Below are 17,628 nucleotides of genomic sequence, written 5' to 3'. Positions count from 1 at the left end.
TTGAAGAATGTGAAAGTTTAGATGTTCCATCCTGATTGAACCACTTCAGAAAAACATTGCTATATGTCTAGTGTTATCCTTAGCCAGTTTGATGTAATGGTTAAGTGCGTGGACTCTTATATGGGAGAACAGGTGTGATTCTCCACTCCACATGCACTTGCTGATGTGACCTTGGCCACAAGTTCTCTCAAAGCTGTTCCACTCAAGAGCAGTTCTGGGAGAGCTTTCTCAGCCCCACCTGCCTCACTGGGTGGCCGTTGTAAGGAGGGGAAAGATTGTAAGCTGCTCTGAGACTCCTTCAAGTAGAGAAGGGTGGAGTATATATCCAGTCTCTTCTTCTAAAGCTTTTAAATGAATGTTTTCCATAGAAAGTGTTGGTCTGTGTATAGTGTTAGTCTGAAAATTTTTAAGCTCAGTCTAGGTGATCATTCTAATCATTGCTTGGTGTTTTGATAGCTTGAGTTGGAGGATTGTACACAGGCCTTTCCCTATCCATTTTCTGTTTGGCACTAACTATGGCTGAGACAACTATGATTAGGGCTTGTCCTCTGAACTAGAATCAGAAACCTACTTTAAACTATGGATTCTGAGAGCAAGTGCTAATTATACGATGCCAGTGTGGATGTTATGACAAAATGGTGCTCAGCTTTGAAAAGAAACTAAAGTGGATGGAAGCAGCATATGAGCCTGTGGCAAACCTCAGTCTTCCTTACATGGCTTGAAGGAATATCTAAAAGCAATACCTGACAGACTGCATGTTATTACTCTTCCACCCTTTAGAGACATCAGGTTGTTTTGGGGGGTTTTTAAAGATGGAATAGTATGCCTTTATAACTGCTAGAAATGGCAAAGTTATATGCTTATCTATTCAAATCAAGATTAAAACATTGCACTAACTTCAAAATGACAATTCTAACATTCCATTTAAAATAAGATGATATTTGATTTCCAGCTACATGGGCTAGAATGTGCAGCATAATTCTGGAAAACAAATTGCTTTGTGTGGAATTGTATGACCTTGGCCACAAGTTCTCTCAAAGCTTGCCAGTTTAATTGTTTTTCTAACCTTTTAAATATACAGGTACAAGTTCTGCAGCTAAGCGTAGTACTTCGGCTGGAAATAAGGACTCTAACTCTTCTCGGGAAAGAATTCGTGACCGTTCCCGGCTGACTCAAAGTAAAAAACTACCCCCAACAGGACAGACAAGCAATGACACAGTCCTCGCAAAGCGCTCCCGTAGTCGTACTAACCCAGACTCTGATGTTCGAATGAGCAAGTCTAAATCAGACAATCAGATCAATGACAAAGCTGTTTTGGAAGCAAAAGTGAAAGATCTTCTAACATTAGCCAAAACGAAAGATGTAGAGATCTTACACCTGAGGAATGAGCTCAGAGAAATGCGTGCTCAACTAGGCCTTAATGAAGATCAGTATGAGGGAGATGAAAAATCTGAAGAAAAAGAAACCATCATTGTCCACCAGCCGACTGATGTAGAATCTACATTACTGCAGTTGCAAGAACAAAACACTGCCATCCGGGAGGAACTCAACCAGTTGAAAAATGAAAATCGGATGTTGAAGGATAGGTTAAACGCTTTAGGATTTTCTTTGGAGCAAAGGCTAGATAACACTGAAAAACTATTTAGCTACCAGTCTTTGAGCCAAGAAATTGCAGCAGGAAACCACAGTGATGGTGGGGGCACCCTTACATCTTCAGTGGAAGGTTCTGCTCCTGGTTCAGTAGAAGATCTTTTGAGTCAGGATGAGAATACTTTAATGGACAATCAACATAGTAACTCCATGGATAATTTGGACAGTGAGTGTAGTGAAGTTTATCAGCCACTCACTTCAAGTGATGATGCCTTAGATGCTCCATCGTCTTCAGAGTCTGAGGGTGTGCCAAGCATAGAAAGATCAAGAAAGGGGAGCAGTGGCAATGCCAGTGAAGTGTCGGTGGCTTGTTTGACAGAACGGATACATCAGATGGAAGAGAACCAGCATAGCACAGCTGAAGAACTTCAAGCAACTCTTCAGGAACTTGCAGATTTGCAGCAAATTACTCAAGAATTGAACAGTGAGAATGAAAGGCTTGGAGAAGAAAAGGTTATTCTTATGGAATCTTTGTGCCAACAGAGTGATAAGTTGGAACACTTTAGTCGACAGATGGAATATTTCCGATCACTTTTAGATGAACATCATATTTCTTATGTTATTGATGAAGACATGAAAAGTGGGCGCTATATGGAACTAGAGCAACGTTACATGGACCTTGCAGAGAATGCACGTTTTGAAAGAGAGCAGCTCCTTGGTGTCCAGCAACATCTGAGCAACACTCTCAAAATGGCAGAACAAGATAACAAGGAAGCCCAGGAGATGATAGGAGCGCTGAAGGAACGGAATCACCACATGGAACGGATTATTGAGTCAGAACAGAAGAGCAAAAACACTCTAGCAGCCACCTTGGATGAGTACAAAGCCACAGTAGCTAGTGATCAGATTGAGATGAACAGACTGAAAGCTCAGTTGGAGCATGAAAAACAGAAAGTAGCTGAACTATATTCCATACACAATTCTGGTGACAAATCAGATATACAGGACTTACTAGCAAGTGTCAGGCTTGACAAGGAAAAAGCAGAAACATTAGCCAGCAGCCTACAAGAGGAGTTAGCTCATACACGCAATGATGCCAATCGCCTACAGGACACCATTGCGAAGGTAACATTTTTTAGAAATGACATTAAACAAGGGAAAATTCTTTTTGCATGACTTTTGGAGTGTTTTATGGGGGAGGAAGTAGAAAGAAAGGGATACAAGCAACTGGCTTAGAACTTTGTGTTAATTGCGTAGCTGCTTTTGTGGACATTGTGAGGATTGTTTTTAGCTAAAGATTACAACTTTTTGTCTATTAGGAAGTGATGGCACAACAATCTACACAAAGTAATGGTTTATCTGTGACTTTTTTTTTTCTTTCATTGCCATGAGTCTGATGCAAGTGGCATTACTTCTGTTTTTGCAACCTGTCAAAAATATTGCCTCTCTTCTCTGTCCCTCATTGAAGTCTCTGTTCATCTCTTACCCTGATTACTGCAACTTTCTCCTTTCTTGTCTTTCATTGTCCCACTTTGATTTCCTCTCCTCCATCTAGTACTCAGTTGTCAAAACCATTAACCTTTCTTTGTCCCTCTTGACAATATAATACTATTCTTTATATCCCTGTACTGAATGGCAGTCTCATATGAACTCTTCACCCATTGCCTTCAGAGGCCTTGATGATCTAGCACCCACACACCCATCCATCCCTAACCAGGACCTTCACTCCACCTCCCTCAGCTACCCAAAGAACTCATACCTCAAGCAATACCACCACTAATTCCTGGAACTCCCTCCAAGAATGCCTTGGTGAAACTGCTTCTTGTTTTGAGATTCCTTTTCAAAAATTACTTTTTCCATAAAGTATTTGGTGTAGGATCTATTAGTTTTGGTAAAGGATGGGGTTTGTGTAATTGTCATGAACATTTTTATTTCCCCATTGACAATTTCCCAGTGGAGAAAATAGAGGTTTTGTTCTGTAGCTCCTGTGCAGTTGAGCAAGCTTTGCAGAGCAAGAGAGAGGGAGAAGGAAGCAGATGATAGCAAATTGCTTGGGGGCCTAATAGGAACCCTCTGGGGGCCTAATTTGGCCCCCATACTGAATGTTTGATACCCTTGCACTAGAGGAAGGTCATCAGTTCTGTTATCAATATATTTTTGAGTGAATCGCTTTGCTGCTTATATCATGTTGTACAAATTAGAGGAAGGTCCAGTGACAGAGCATGTGTTTTGCATGCAGATGTTCCCAGATTCAATCCCCAGGAGCTCCAGGTAAAAAGGATCTTAAGCAGTCTGGCTTGGTCAGATCTTTTCTTTAAACTTTCAGAAGCCCATCTGTCAGAGTAGATAGTTTTGGGCTAGATGGTCTGATTTGAAAAAGGCAGGTGCATACTTATTTTATTTATATACCATTGTCAAATAGTTACCAGATAAATAATCATTAAAAATCTTCATATTAGTAGATACTAACTTATCATTAATTCAGCTGCTGTAATACTTTGTGTAATAAAGTTTGCAGCTATGACCATATAACTATAATTGCATGAAAGCCATGCTTTTGTACATATTATGGAGATTTTATTAATAGCCTAATAATGAAGTTGGATATAAGGATGATGCCATTAAATATGATTATGTAATGTTAATATTTCAGTATGACAGATTAGATTTTTATGGCATGTAGAGCAATATTTGGAAGTTGTGATTATAGAAGTAAAATGTGTAATTTAAAAAAATCTAGATAGAAGATGAATATAGAGCTTTCCAAGAAGAAGCTAAGAAGCAAATTCAGGATCTGAATATGACTTTAGAAAAGCTTCGGACAGAGCTGGAAGAAAAAGAAACAGAAAGGAGTGACATGAAGGAAACCATATTTGAATTGGAAGATGAAGTAGAGCAGCATCGAGCTGTGAAACTCCATGACAATCTCATTATATCAGACTTGGAGAGTAAGTAGTGCATCTTTCTTATGTAGGTTGTTAGATGTATTCTTCTAAGTTGCTGTGGCATAGGAAGAAAGCATTAACATACTCTGCATGGTAGAGAAAATTCTTGCACACTAATGGTAAATAAAGCTTTATATCCATGCCATTAACATATTTATATCAAAAACTTGTAGCCTACTTTTCTACTAAAATCTTTACTGAGGGTGACTCAGTTTCTTTTTGCAAAATTGACTTTTTTCTTAAAATGCTGGCCCTTAAAAATGGTTTGTGGGCTCATGCTTTGAAGATCCCCTTTTTTGGGGGGAGGGGATATTGTTGATTTTACTTAAGTCATAGAAAGTCACTTTTGCACAACAGTACCTGCCCTTTATATTTTTATGAAATCAGCTTTTAAATTAGTCCTCCTTTTTAACCATCTTGTCTCTTTTCTTTGTGAAAGGACAGTTAACTGATCTGTTGTATGGAGGTAAGCAGCCTTATTTCTTACAGGTTGAAGATTGGGATCTAAAGGATCTCAGTGTTTCAAAAATGCAAGCATGTTGCCTTTTCAGGCCATCCAACATAGTCTGCCGTATTCCTAAAAAGCCATGCCTGAAATAGGAGGATGCGGCAAAGCATTATTTGATGCAGCTCCAGGAAAACAGGAAACCCTCCATGCATATGTAACTGGGGGGATCTTTAAATATTGGCCATAACTTGCTGTTCCAGGAGAGAGGGAGTAATTGAAGATTATTTCAGTTAATTTTAAGGCTCATCACCAAGCATAGTTTTACATTCAAGCATAGGCTATTAAGTGAGAATTATGTGTGAACTGTAAGATTTAAAAAGTCTTTGAGGAACTGAAGCAAAGTCCTATCTGTAATAGATCTGTAGACTAGTTGTCAGTCTTTATTTTATAGCTCTGTGTGATTATTTGCTTGTCACACCATTAACCTTTGTATCTAGCAGAATGGATAAAGGCAACAAATATATATATATATATATATATATATATATATATATATATATATATATATTTATTTAATTAATTAATGGGAGTTCTGTCCTGTCCATCCCACCAAGGCAGGCTTAGGGTGGGTTATAGGTAGTGTTCCCTCTAAGCTGAGTTAGTGTGAGCTAGCTCACCATTCCTGTTTTTTAGCCTCTGGCTCACACATTTTTGTCTTAGCTCAGGAAAAAATGGCCTCTGAGCACACTAATGTATGCAGTAGCTTACAACTTTAATGCCACTAACTCACAAAGTAGAATATTTGTTCACAAGATTCCACAACTTAGAGGGAACATTGGTTATAGGCATATAGTACAATATAACAATACAAACATAAAATTCTCAGTGTAAACAACATACATTTTTTTAAAACAATGAGATGGCGGTATCTCTCTGAGTCTACTCACTAACATTAAAAATGTCAGTTCAGTTCATATGAGTCCTATGAGCATCTGAAAAAACTGGTCTGGGCCAGTTTGCAGTGGGAGGGATGGAACAAATGGCAAGGAGGATGGAATAGGCCAGTTCAGTAAGCAGATGGCAGTGGTGGTGACAGCTTCATCTCACATTACACTTATGGTAATGTTAATGCAAAAATAAACAGATTTATGTGGATGTTTGCCTTGCCCTATGAAAATGCATCAGTAGGGCTTTAGACCCAGGGCAAGAATAGAAGGCAAAAACAGCCATTGAAAAGCACATACACAAAAACACACCCCAAGCGAGGAGAGAAGAGTAAGCTGCCTGCCTCTCATGAAACAGTGCTGCTGGCTTGTGGCAGCAAGAGAGGAACTCCCAGTCCATTGGCTCACCAGGACTTCAAGTGGCCTTGATGGCCAATGCCCCACAGTTTACACCTGTTTCCAATCAGCTGCTGCTTTAATTGCAGATCAACTGCTGCTTTAATTGAAGTAGAGACAAATACAGTTAGTAATTTGAAATATGGTATATAAATCCTATTTGAAGGTGAAGGTTATTTTTAGTGGCTGCATGGCTGTGTCCTGTAGGTTCAGATGGATAGCCATGTTGGTCTGAAGCAGCAGAACAAAGTCACAGTCCAGTGGTACCTTTAAGACCATAAAAGTTTTATTCTAGGTATAAGCTTCTGTCTGCATGTGCACTTCTTCAGATACATTGAAACAGAAGTCACCAATTGGTTGATTACTTCTATCTCAATGTATCTGAAGAAGTGTGTGTGCACAGGCAACCTTATATTCAGAATAAAACTTTGATGATCTTAAAGGTGCCACTGGACTCAAAAAGAGTGGAGAATGACACCTTGTGGTTGCTAGGAAGTATAACTGCTATGTGAGAAGTTATAGTAAATATAAAATACAATACCTTTTATGAAGTTTAGCAAATATTTGAAATTTGAGAGGCAAAAAATATTGTCTAGACAGTTGATTGGCATTTTAGACTAAGGCAAACTAAAAGTCATGGAGCCCCTGGCTTGAGTCTGATCAAAATGACTTTAGGCAAACCTGTCTGACTCAGCTTCATCCTACTGTCTTGCATAATAAAAGATAATCACACTAAAGAATTTGCTGAGTTATTACAAGAAAACAATAGATGCAACATGCCTTGAACTGACATAGCCAACGTGCAAGGCTAGGATTGAGAAAACTCAGCCAGGAAGATCACCAAGTTACTTTGAACCACTATATTTCAAAAAGGACATTGCAGAGCTGAAAAAAAGTACAAAGGATGATTGTGGGGCTGGAGCACCTTTCCTATGAGGAAAGTCTGAAACATCTGGGACTTTTCAGTTTAGAAAAGGGACAATTAAGGGGGGACATGATAAAAGTTTATAAAATTATGTATGAGGTAGAAAGAGAAATGTTGACAAAGAGAAATGTTGGCAAAGAGAAATGTTGGCAAAGAGAAATGTTTCTTTTCCTCCCAAAATACTGGAACTCTAGGGCATCCGATGAAGCTGATGGGCAGTATGTTCAGGATGGACAAAAGGAAATACGCCTTTACACAGAGAGTAATTAAAATGTGGAATTTACTGCCAGAGGATGTAGAGATGGCCACAGGAATAAACAGCTTTACAAAGGAATTAGATAGATTCATGGAGGATAAGGCTATCAATGTTTACTAGCCATGGTGACTGAGGGGACCCTCCACATTCAGAGGCACTAATCCTCTGAATCCTAGAGCCAGGAGGCAACATCAGGGGAAGGCCTCAGCCTTTGTGCCCTGTTGTTGGCTGTCCAGAGGAACTGGTTGGCCGCTATGTGAGATAGGATGCTGGACTAGATGAACTATTGGTCTGATCCAGTAGGGCTCTTCTTATCTTCTAATCTCCCTCATGTAGTTGTTAAGGTGAAATGGAGCAGAGAAACACCATTTATGATCTCTTTAATCAAGTTGTTTTTGTTATTTTTCATACTGATAAATTAAAGCTCTGTATAAATGCTCAGTATTATTTCTTGTTCTGTGATACAAAGAGAAGGGAAACTAGCTATGCAAGTTTGTTCACATAGCTTAGTATATGGGTTTTTTAAATCCTTTGGGGGCTCACTGTTCTTTATGTTTCTTTCTTTTTGTTTCTCTTTCTATAAAAGAAAAAGAGACCAAAAGTTAGTATGGTGGTTTGGAAGGTCGTATTTCATTAGGCATGAAGTAAGCCTAGCTTTCTCCTCGGCAGATGCACTTAGTAGAAAAGACATTTGTAGATGTTGGAAGCCAACTGATGAAAGGCTCCTTCTCCTAAACTCCTCTCAGAGCTTAACCAAAAAGTCAGGGGAGGCCTTCTCCTTTCCTGGAAGGTATAGAATGGAAGAATCACAGTATGGAAACCCTAAATGTCCATTGCTAGTACTGCTTCTCACAAGGTGCCTTGAAACCAAAAGGTTGAAGCATGACAGGCATGTCCAGTGCAGGAGCCAAAATCAGCCACTGCTGAAACTACAAATCAGCAGGTGTCTGAATTGGAGACAAGGCATAACTCAGTGCATCTTGATCTGCTCTCACATAGGCTCGCCATGTGCATGCAGATGGATGGTGACTGATATTGATGGAATGGACAGATGAAAGACAATGCAGATTGAACAGAACAAGACACACAATTGCAAGGCAGGCAAGATAAAGTAGACAAACAAGCAACATTCATGAGGCAAGTCAGCAATGAGGGAAGCCAATATAAATAGATCTCTCCCGCTTCAACCGTAGACCTTGCAGAACACCTTCATTTTGCAGGGCCTGGATCTCAGTAGGGAGAGTGTTCCACCGGACCGGCGCCAGAGCCAAGAAGGCTGTGGCTCTAGTTGAGGCTGAGTGAACATCTGATCTTGATCCATAAAATGTAATGCTCTTTGGAGTACATATCGGGAAAGACAGTCCTGAAAGTATGTTGGTCTCCAAACTGCATAGGGCTTTGAAGATTAAAACCAAAACCTTGAACTTGATCCAGTATTCAACTGGAAACCAGTGCAGCTGGCGAAGCACCTGTTGTATGTGTGCTGTCAATGGTGTTCCTGTAAGAACATGTGCCGCTGCATTTTCGACCAGCTAAAGTTTCCAGATCAGTCTCAAGGGTAGCCCTGCATAGAGCAAATTACAGTAATCCAGCCATGAGGTGACCATTGCATGGAGCACTGGGGCTAGGTCAAGGGTAGAGAGATAGGGATCCAGTTGCCTGGTCTGGTGAAGATGGAAGAATGCAGATCTGGCTACATTTGTGATTTGGGCCTCCATAGATGATGAGGCATCCAAACTCATGCCCAAGCTCTTCACTGTTGCCAATGGTATTAACAGTGCCCCATCAAGGGCTGGATCTCCAGACCCATTCCCCTTGGCCGTGGTACAGAACCTCCATCTTTGATGGATTTAATTCCAGCCAACTCTGTTTCTACCACCCAGCCACAGCCTCCAAGCCCTTGAATAAATAAAACCCATTGTACTCTTATGCTCCAGTAGGGGAGAGCTGCAGTTCCAAGGTAGCCAAGCCTGATATTTCCAATTATGTCTTTTCCCCATGGGAAGATACAAGATGAAAGAGGAATGGTCTTCTTCTCCCTTTTCTGGTAAAACATATACTGCAGCAGCTAAAATTATCTCATACCAGGACTGTCTTAGCTCTCGTACAGGCTCCACTGGATTCTGCTCCACTTGCCTCGTTAATTTCTGGGGCAGCAGTCCCCAGTGATGGCAAGGACTTCTTCAAGGACAATGAGTATAGAAAAGCAGTTCATTCTACCTAAATCCCCTGAAGCAATCATGTGTTAGAGCACTGATTGCCACCTCTATTTTTGCCAGAGCTTCTGTATCATCAGCATGTCAGCTATTAGAGGAGATTTTTTATGAGCCAAAATGAATTAGGGAAGGGATGCATAATTTTTTTTAATTGCCAGCCTTGAAGGCAAATGAAGCCTTGGATTCTTTACAATTCATAGCAGAGTCAGGGACATCGCTGTGACCACTAGGTACAAGGTCTCAGGTTCTGGACAGTTGATGCTACCTTCAGATCAAACCTTGTCTCTTCCTTTTTCATTGACAAGAAATTTCCTGGAGAGTCTTGATGTAGTAGTTGAGTCTCAGTGAAATAATAAATCAATGTCCCCTCATCTTAGGAAGGAGGAACACAGAATTTCCAGACTTAACTCATTCTTTCCATATCCAGTTGTTCCTCCTAGGGACAGGCTTTAGGAAACCATTTTGGTCTAGATTTAGCCTTAGTAAGAGTGTATAATATAACTTCTTTGAGGCAATAGATGATGCTATTTCTTGGCATCCTCTTCCACCCTCAGGGAGAAATCCAACTCTGTGGTTCAGTATGAGGTTAGGAGTACTGAAGAGGGTCAGAAGACATCTGAAACATCATTGACAGGGATAGTCAAACATGACAAAACATGCTGTAAAGTGCCATGAAAGATCAATGACATAGTAGAGATAGCAAAGAAACAATATTTCTTCACTACCATTGTGTCAGCTGAACTGTATCACTACAACACAGTACAACACGGTACTACAACATGGGTGCCAGTTTGGGAACAGGTTAGATAGAGAGCCAGTTTGGTGTAGTGGTTAAGTGCATGGACTCTTATCTGGAAGAACCGAGTTTGATTCCCTACTCCTCCACTTGCACCTGCTGGAATGGCCTTGGGTCAGCCACAGCTTTCGGAGGAGTTGTCCTTGAAAGGACAGCTGCTGTAAGAGCTCTCTTAGCCCCACCTGCCTCACAGGGTGCCTGTTGTGGGGGAGGGAAGGTAAAGGAGATTGTGACTGCTCTGAGATTCAGCATATAGGGTGGGATATAAATCCAAAAAATCCAAATGCAATAGTAAAGGTGTCTGAAGCATTCTCTGGTACCTTTTTATAGATAGTTTGATATCCTTGGACAGTGGTGACAAAGTCCAGGATGTTGGGAAGGTCCAATACATATGGCTTTGAATCTTGACTATCCTACCTACTAAAATCTTAGAGAAACAAGGTGGCAGAGCTAGAATTCTATTTGAAAGGGACTTTGAGATCACTGAAAGAAGCTGTCATTTGTCCTCTGTAAAAGAAGCCCTCTCCTGATAAAAGAGTTGCAGCTGATTACAGGACTGTCTCAAATCTCTTTCCTGGGGAGTAAATGGCGGCAAAGCATCTCCAGTGCTTCCAGAATGTCTTACCTGACCTTGGTTTAGGCTGGCTTTCAAACAGACACTGCCTTGGTTGCTCTGGTGAATAGTCTCAATTTGTACATTTAGAGGCACGTTTCCTTACTGATTCTGCTGGATCTCTCATCAGCCCTCAGTATAGCTGACCATTCAGTTTTAGACTCCTGAAAGTTGGACTGTGAATTAGAGAAGGGCATTAGACTGGTTTAAGTCTTTTCAGACTGTTTAGAGAGTTGCAGAAGTACTGAAACCAGCAGTTTGGGGTTTAGTCTGTGGTGTACCACAGGGTTCTGTCTAGCTACATCTCTTTACCTAAGCCTCCAGCAGTAGGTGTTTCAGCTCTAGGCTAGTATCTTTCTGTTGTCATAGCTGAGGGACAACAAGCTGACAGTGAATTTAGATAACAAAGGTGATGGTTGAAAAAGCTGATGTACTGGATAGTGATATGTGCCTCCCCACAATGGGGTCAGTTTATCTGTGTCAGAGTTTAGGGACTTTGCTACAGTTTGCTCCTCTGGAAGAAAAACATATCAGTGTTGTGGCAAAAAAGCCTTTTTTCCAACTTTATTTAGCTGATTCAGAAACCTCAATCGGTGTAAAATATAGAAGCTCACTTGATATCAGGAGCAAGCCCCCATGCACTTCTAACGTTTATTTGAAGACTGTTGCATTGGATATCTGTCTATTCCTAGTTCAACATGCTGGCTCTTATCTATAAATCCTTCAGGGTCTGGAATTCATGAATTCCTGTTGTGAACCCGTGTCCAGTGAATGTTTGCTCAGTTTCCTCCTGCCATCCTGTTATAAAGGCCACTGCCCAGTCTTTTTAAATGTTGGCTTCAGTGTGTGGAATGGTCTTACTAATGACAACTTGTATCTACTCCTGTAGCCCCTTCTTACTCCCAGAAGGATTCCTTTATATGAAGGGAGAGCTGTGTGGGTTTGGGAACTACAGTGAGAAGGTGGAAGGGGTAAAATTGCCTCTTTTACTTCCACCAGCAGAGGTATGCTGGTGCAAGAGGGAAGAAGGGGGAAATCTTACCATTGGCCTGTACTGCAACCCCCAGATGTGGACAGCCAATCTTCTACACAGGTTCTACAATCCTAGAAATTACCCTTGTAGGGTCAGAGGTGCTGCAGTAATGGAGAGCAATATAGGGAAATCAGCACTCCATAGATGCATCATTGGATACAAACTAATACTAGGAAAATACCCATTCTTTTGATCTTTTGGAAGCTTTACCAGGCCAAGGTTGGGGAGACTGTCACCTGAACTAGCTTTATAAAAAATAACAAAAAAGCTCACTAGATGGCAGAGTTGGATTTTGAAGATGGGTATTTGTGTTCTCCTTAACTGCTAAACTATCATAATGGCAATCTTAAACATATCCCCTCTACCATCTGTCAGACATACCTTAAATAAGAGTCTTTTGTCTTTGTGATTAGATGTGGGTCTTTTAAATCTACAATATACTTGCATAAATATTAGGTCTGGGTCATATGTAGTAATTAATCATACAGATTATTAATTGCACTTTTGTACATAATGTTTTTATATGTGCAATAAAATGTTCTGTACACATTGAGAGCATAATGAATAATGCTAGGCGCTAAGCATTATAACTTTGTTCAGCTCCAAGGACCTAGTGAAGCAGTTTTTAAAAAGAATTGGGAAATAGCAAACTGAAGTTGTTTCTGGTGTATTTTTCAATTCCTTCTTGGTCCATTTCCTGAAAGAAAATCAGGACCAACTAAAAATATATATATTCCTGGAATTAGATTACAGAAATTATGGATTATAAGAATCAAAGATTTCAGGTTTTCACAGCTGGTAACATCATTAGGGTTTGTAGAATCTTTCGGGATCAAGTGCCGTGTTCTACTGGAGAAAGTTTTCCTTCCAGACGTTTCGTTCTCAGCTGCGGAGAACATCCTCAGTGGCATTGCAGCCGGAGAAGGCGCTCAGACCTTCTTGGCTGCTGTGCATTGGCTGCTCAATGCACAGCAGCCAAGAAGGTCTGAGTGCCTGCTCCGGCTGCAACGCCACTGAGGATGTTCTCCGCAGCTGAGAACGAAACGTCTGGAAGGAAAACTTTCTCCAGTAGAACACGGCACTTGATCCCGAAAGATTCTACAAACCCTGATGATTATAAGAATTATTAGAATAGCTTCCAATTAGTGCTGATCAAATGCAGCTTTTGTTTGAAGGAAGCTCTGCCAGCACATTCAGAATGTGTTTCAGAAACCATTAATGACATATTATGACCCTGAATTAAACTGCATAATTTATCATGGTTTATGTTTCCAGTACAGGCTGTATCTTCTGGATTTAGAAATCATTTACTCCTAATACCCAAGAAAGGGTAGAATTTCTGAGAAATGTAGCCTGTACAAGTTAAGACCCACATAAAAGTTTTGGAAGGGAGAATGATTTGGACATTCTCCTCTCTCTAGCCTCTCCTCTCATGGACTTGAATAATCTTGTTTCTTTTTCTCCTCCCTCTCCTTGCTTTTAGCTGTCACTGGGCTGCTCTCATCATTCTGTCCTTTATGGAATCATATTTGGTCCTCATGCCATTTTAAAAGATTTTTTTCCTCTTAGATAATTTACTAAGTCATATCTTTACACATCTAGCAAGTGTCTCAAGTATGCTTATCTAGGATATTCTGTTTGTTCCACTTTTGTTATCCTAATATAACCAGCTATTCGCTATTAGATAAGTAGTCTATAAGGAATTGAGGGGAGAGCACTGGGATTCTCTTCCTCCATAAATCATTGTGTCCTTATTTGGGTCTTGCCCCTTCTATTCTGCACACTTAGAAGAAGATGATGATGATATTGGATTTATATCCCGCCCTCCACTCCAAAGAGTCTCAGAGCGGCTCACAATCTCCTTTACCTTCCTCCCCCAGAAAAGACACCCTGTGAGGTGGGTGGGGCTGGAGAGGGCTCTCACAGCAGCTGCCCTTTCAAGGACAACCTCTGCCAGAGCTATGGCTGACCCAAGGCCATGCTAGCAGGTGCAAGTGGAGGAGTGGGGAATCAAACCCGGTTCTCCCAGATAAGAGTCTGCACACTTAACCACTACACCAAACTGGCTCTCCTTAGGAAGTCCACAGTGTATGCAGAGCTGGTATTCCCTCTAAGCTGAGTTAGTGTAAGCTAGCTCAGAGTTTTTTAGCCTCTGGCTCACACATTTTGTCTTAGCTCAGGAAAAATGGCCCCAAAATAAACTAATTTATGCAGTAGCTCACAACTTTAATGCCAGTAGCTCACAAAGCAGAATATTGAACTCCACAGCTTAGAAGGAATACTTGTAGAGTTCCCTGTATTCTGTCTGTGAGTGGCCTGTTGGCCTGATTTTTGTGGCTTTTGTCATCCATACAAGGGCCAATCAATTTAATTTTAGATACAGTGGTTTTGTTTTATTGGTTACACCTGCTGCTTAACCAGCATCCAGTCATTCTGCAGCATAGCAGTTGAGTGAGGCTCGTTTCAGTTGTCTGCTGGTCAAACTGTTACCTTCCACTACAGTAGCTAGACACTGTGTAGAAAGTTGTACAGCAAATTCCTTTCCCTTACCAGGGAGTAGGCTTACTGTCTGATATTCCTTGCTAACTGCCTTGGGTTGTTCTTTTGAAAAAGGAAGGCATGATACATATTTATTCATCAGCTACCTTTTTCTATATTAGAGGCATAAACAAATGGATAAACCATGCTGTTCTTCGAACAGTGAACAAATGAAACAATCCAAATTCCATTCATTTTATATAGCAGGTGAAAGAACTACAGTGGCATCTTTCATGTGATGATTTTACTGCCTGTGTTTGGAAACTGACCTGAATTCAATATAAGACATCCTCAGCTGAATAATATTTTTCTTTGGTATAACTTGCACTGTATGCACTGTGGTAGCTAGAGTGAAAATACTTGATTTTTGTTACATTTATCAGTGAAAGAAAGTTTCTTGGGGTCAGGAGAGATAAAACTAAGAAATGCTTCAGGGATACCAAATCAGTTTTCGGGCAGGAAAATATCTTTGTTGATATTGCCCCCTCATATATACAAAGCTCATGCTTGATTTTTTAATATAATGGTTTGTCTGTTTTGGTTGTGATGGAGGGGAAACTGAGATCATTCTGTTGAATGCCATCAGTATTTTCTTTAGGCTTTAACGAATTGTCCATTAGGAACTAAGTGCTGCCTTGTTAGTACCTCTTTTTAAAAGTACTTCCAGTTATTGTGTCTGTGGAGGCATATGAAAATGGCTTGGTTTTGTTTTTCCAGATACTGTAAAAAAGCTTCAAGACCAAAAGCACGACATGGAAAGAGAGATCAAAACTCTGCACAGACGGCTCAGGGTAGGTAAAACAATTTCATATGCATTGTTTGGGCAAGGGGAGTGGCTATAGTAATATGTAGTATAATTGAGTGACTGAGGAGCCACATGTGGCTGTTTGACGTGCCACCTTCTCAGCACTGTTCCCCAGTCTGGCATGTGCCCCATGCTCCAAGTAAGTAAGGCTGTTGCCCTGTAGGACTTGTGGCTGGCCAGGTGGGTAACCTGCAGTTCTTTCTGAGGCACAGGCCTCATTCCAGGGATGGAAGTAAAGGGTCCATCTTCTCCAGTAACACAACACCCTTTTGTGTTTACTCTGCACTCTCATCTGAGCACCTGGGTTGTAGCAGGGAAGAGAGCATGCTGGCCATAAGAGATTACAACCAGCACCATGACAGCCACTCACGAAAAGAGTAAACTGGCCACAGTGGGGTGCCTTGGTAATCTCACTGTATAGACTGAGATACTGTGCCTCCTGCTGAGGAGAGAGCGAGCAGGCAGAGGGATGTGACAAGGTGACCACCTTATTAGTCTCCCCTCTAAAACAATCACCCTGCTGTTGCATCAGTTTTCAAATCTTTTCCTTCAGAAAATGGCACGTTAGTGAAGACTTCCGGGGTTGGAAAATGCCAAGCTTAACTGCTTCTCAGAAGGGGAGCAGGCTGGAACTTCTGTTCGGGGTAGTGGAAGGCAATCTAATGCCTACTGCCTACTTTTCTCAGTCAGAGATCAGTCCAGGATATGCACAGGAAACTTTGAGGAGATTTACCTTGGCTAAAAGGGAGTCCTGGGGGGGCTCCTTTGAGGGGTCTCCAGAGACAAGTTGCATTTTCATCATCTGCAGAAGTTTCCAGAGTCATTTATTTGACATAAGCTTGACAGGATCCTAATCTTCTTTGATACTGCTAAACATCTAAAGCTATACAAGACCAGTGTTGATCTGGATAATTACAAAAAAGGTACAGATTGCTATCTTTCATTCCAGGACTAATTAAAGTTAAACAAAATAAAATCAGAAGGTGGGAAATTGAAATCTAGAAAGCTTGGAAGAAGAAGGGGAGAAAGGGCAAAATTTGGACTTTGTAAATTTAAAGGACAGTGCTAAAAAGTGGAAAGGAATTTATTGTTTTGTCTACTTGCGGTTTTGGAGAAAAAGCCCCATCGTCATAGATTTGCAGCTCCCACAGCCAACACGGGAAATACGTCAAGTATCGTGAGATCTCTCTACTAGCAAAAACGGGATTTGGTAGCAAGCAAAGCAGGAAGTATCAGATGGAAAAGGGAAATCATTGAAGCAGCCAGCCTACTAACATCGGTGGCCATTGCTAGGAGGCTAAAATTTAAATAAAATTTTTAAAGTGTTTGGGACATTAAAAATTGGTGGAGCCGACAGAGGTGACAGTTATAAGGTAAAGACTATTGGACATTACTGTTAATAAACATTTTAGAAGCCTCTAGAGGAAAAAAGAATTTTTTTTTAAAGTGAAGCAGAAAGTCGCAACCCCCATTTTGGAAAAAATAAAAACTTTAAAAATTAATATCTGAGCCCAGGAGGCTCTGAGGACAGCGAAATTAGGCTTATTGGAAAGAGCAAGCCTCACTCGTTTAAATCTGATAGTTGAAATTTAATTTGGTGAGGTCAAAATTTTTGGTGTTTTTACATGTCAGGACCACAAGCAAACCCGTGCAAGGACTGCTTCACTGGAGAAAATGCAGGACCAATTAGATGCAATGGAAGCCAGGATAATGAAAGGGATGAAAGAGATGATAACTGCTTCCAAAAAAGAAATTAGAAAAGATATTGAAGAGCTAAAAAAAGATATAGAGGATCTCAGAAATGAGACTGTGGTGACATCAAAAAAAGTGCAAGAGGTGGAAGGGAGAGTGAAAGTACATGATTCCACCTTGTTAAAAATACAAGAAAAAGTGGCAATTCATGACTGCAAATTGATGGAGACCCAGATACGTCTGAGATAGGCTTCCCAATCCCCAGGTCCCAGAGGGGGATCCCCCGGTTTTACAGGCTTCCCCCCTCCCCCAGCCAGCTGGCCAGCAGGGGAGGCCCCGCCCCCAGAGCCATCATGCACCTCCATGAACGATTCCCATAGGGAATGATGGGGAATTGATCCGCGGGTATCGGGGGCTCTGGGGGGGCTGTT

The 17,628-nt window shown here is 41.0% G+C and overlaps 1 protein-coding gene across 2 annotated transcripts in view; it reads left to right on the top strand.

The window, feature by feature from the left end:
* SPECC1L (sperm antigen with calponin homology and coiled-coil domains 1 like) overlaps window positions 1-17,628 on the top strand; it is a 71,956-nt gene that overhangs the window by 16,433 nt on the left and 37,895 nt on the right. For both annotated transcript variants that reach the window (XM_060249589.1, XM_060249590.1), the window contains exons 4-6: window positions 1,082-2,715; window positions 4,331-4,538; window positions 15,418-15,491. In XM_060249589.1, coding sequence (XP_060105572.1) covers window positions 1,082-2,715; window positions 4,331-4,538; window positions 15,418-15,491 — 1,916 coding nt within the window. The remainder of the gene's footprint in view (window positions 1-1,081; window positions 2,716-4,330; window positions 4,539-15,417; window positions 15,492-17,628) is intronic.

The sequence above is a fragment of the Heteronotia binoei genome, chromosome 11, assembly GCF_032191835.1.
Source record: "Heteronotia binoei isolate CCM8104 ecotype False Entrance Well chromosome 11, APGP_CSIRO_Hbin_v1, whole genome shotgun sequence".
NCBI lineage: Eukaryota > Metazoa > Chordata > Lepidosauria > Squamata > Gekkonidae > Heteronotia > Heteronotia binoei.
Note: the sequence above shows the minus strand (reverse complement) of the source record. Positions and strands in the feature narration are given on the sequence as shown.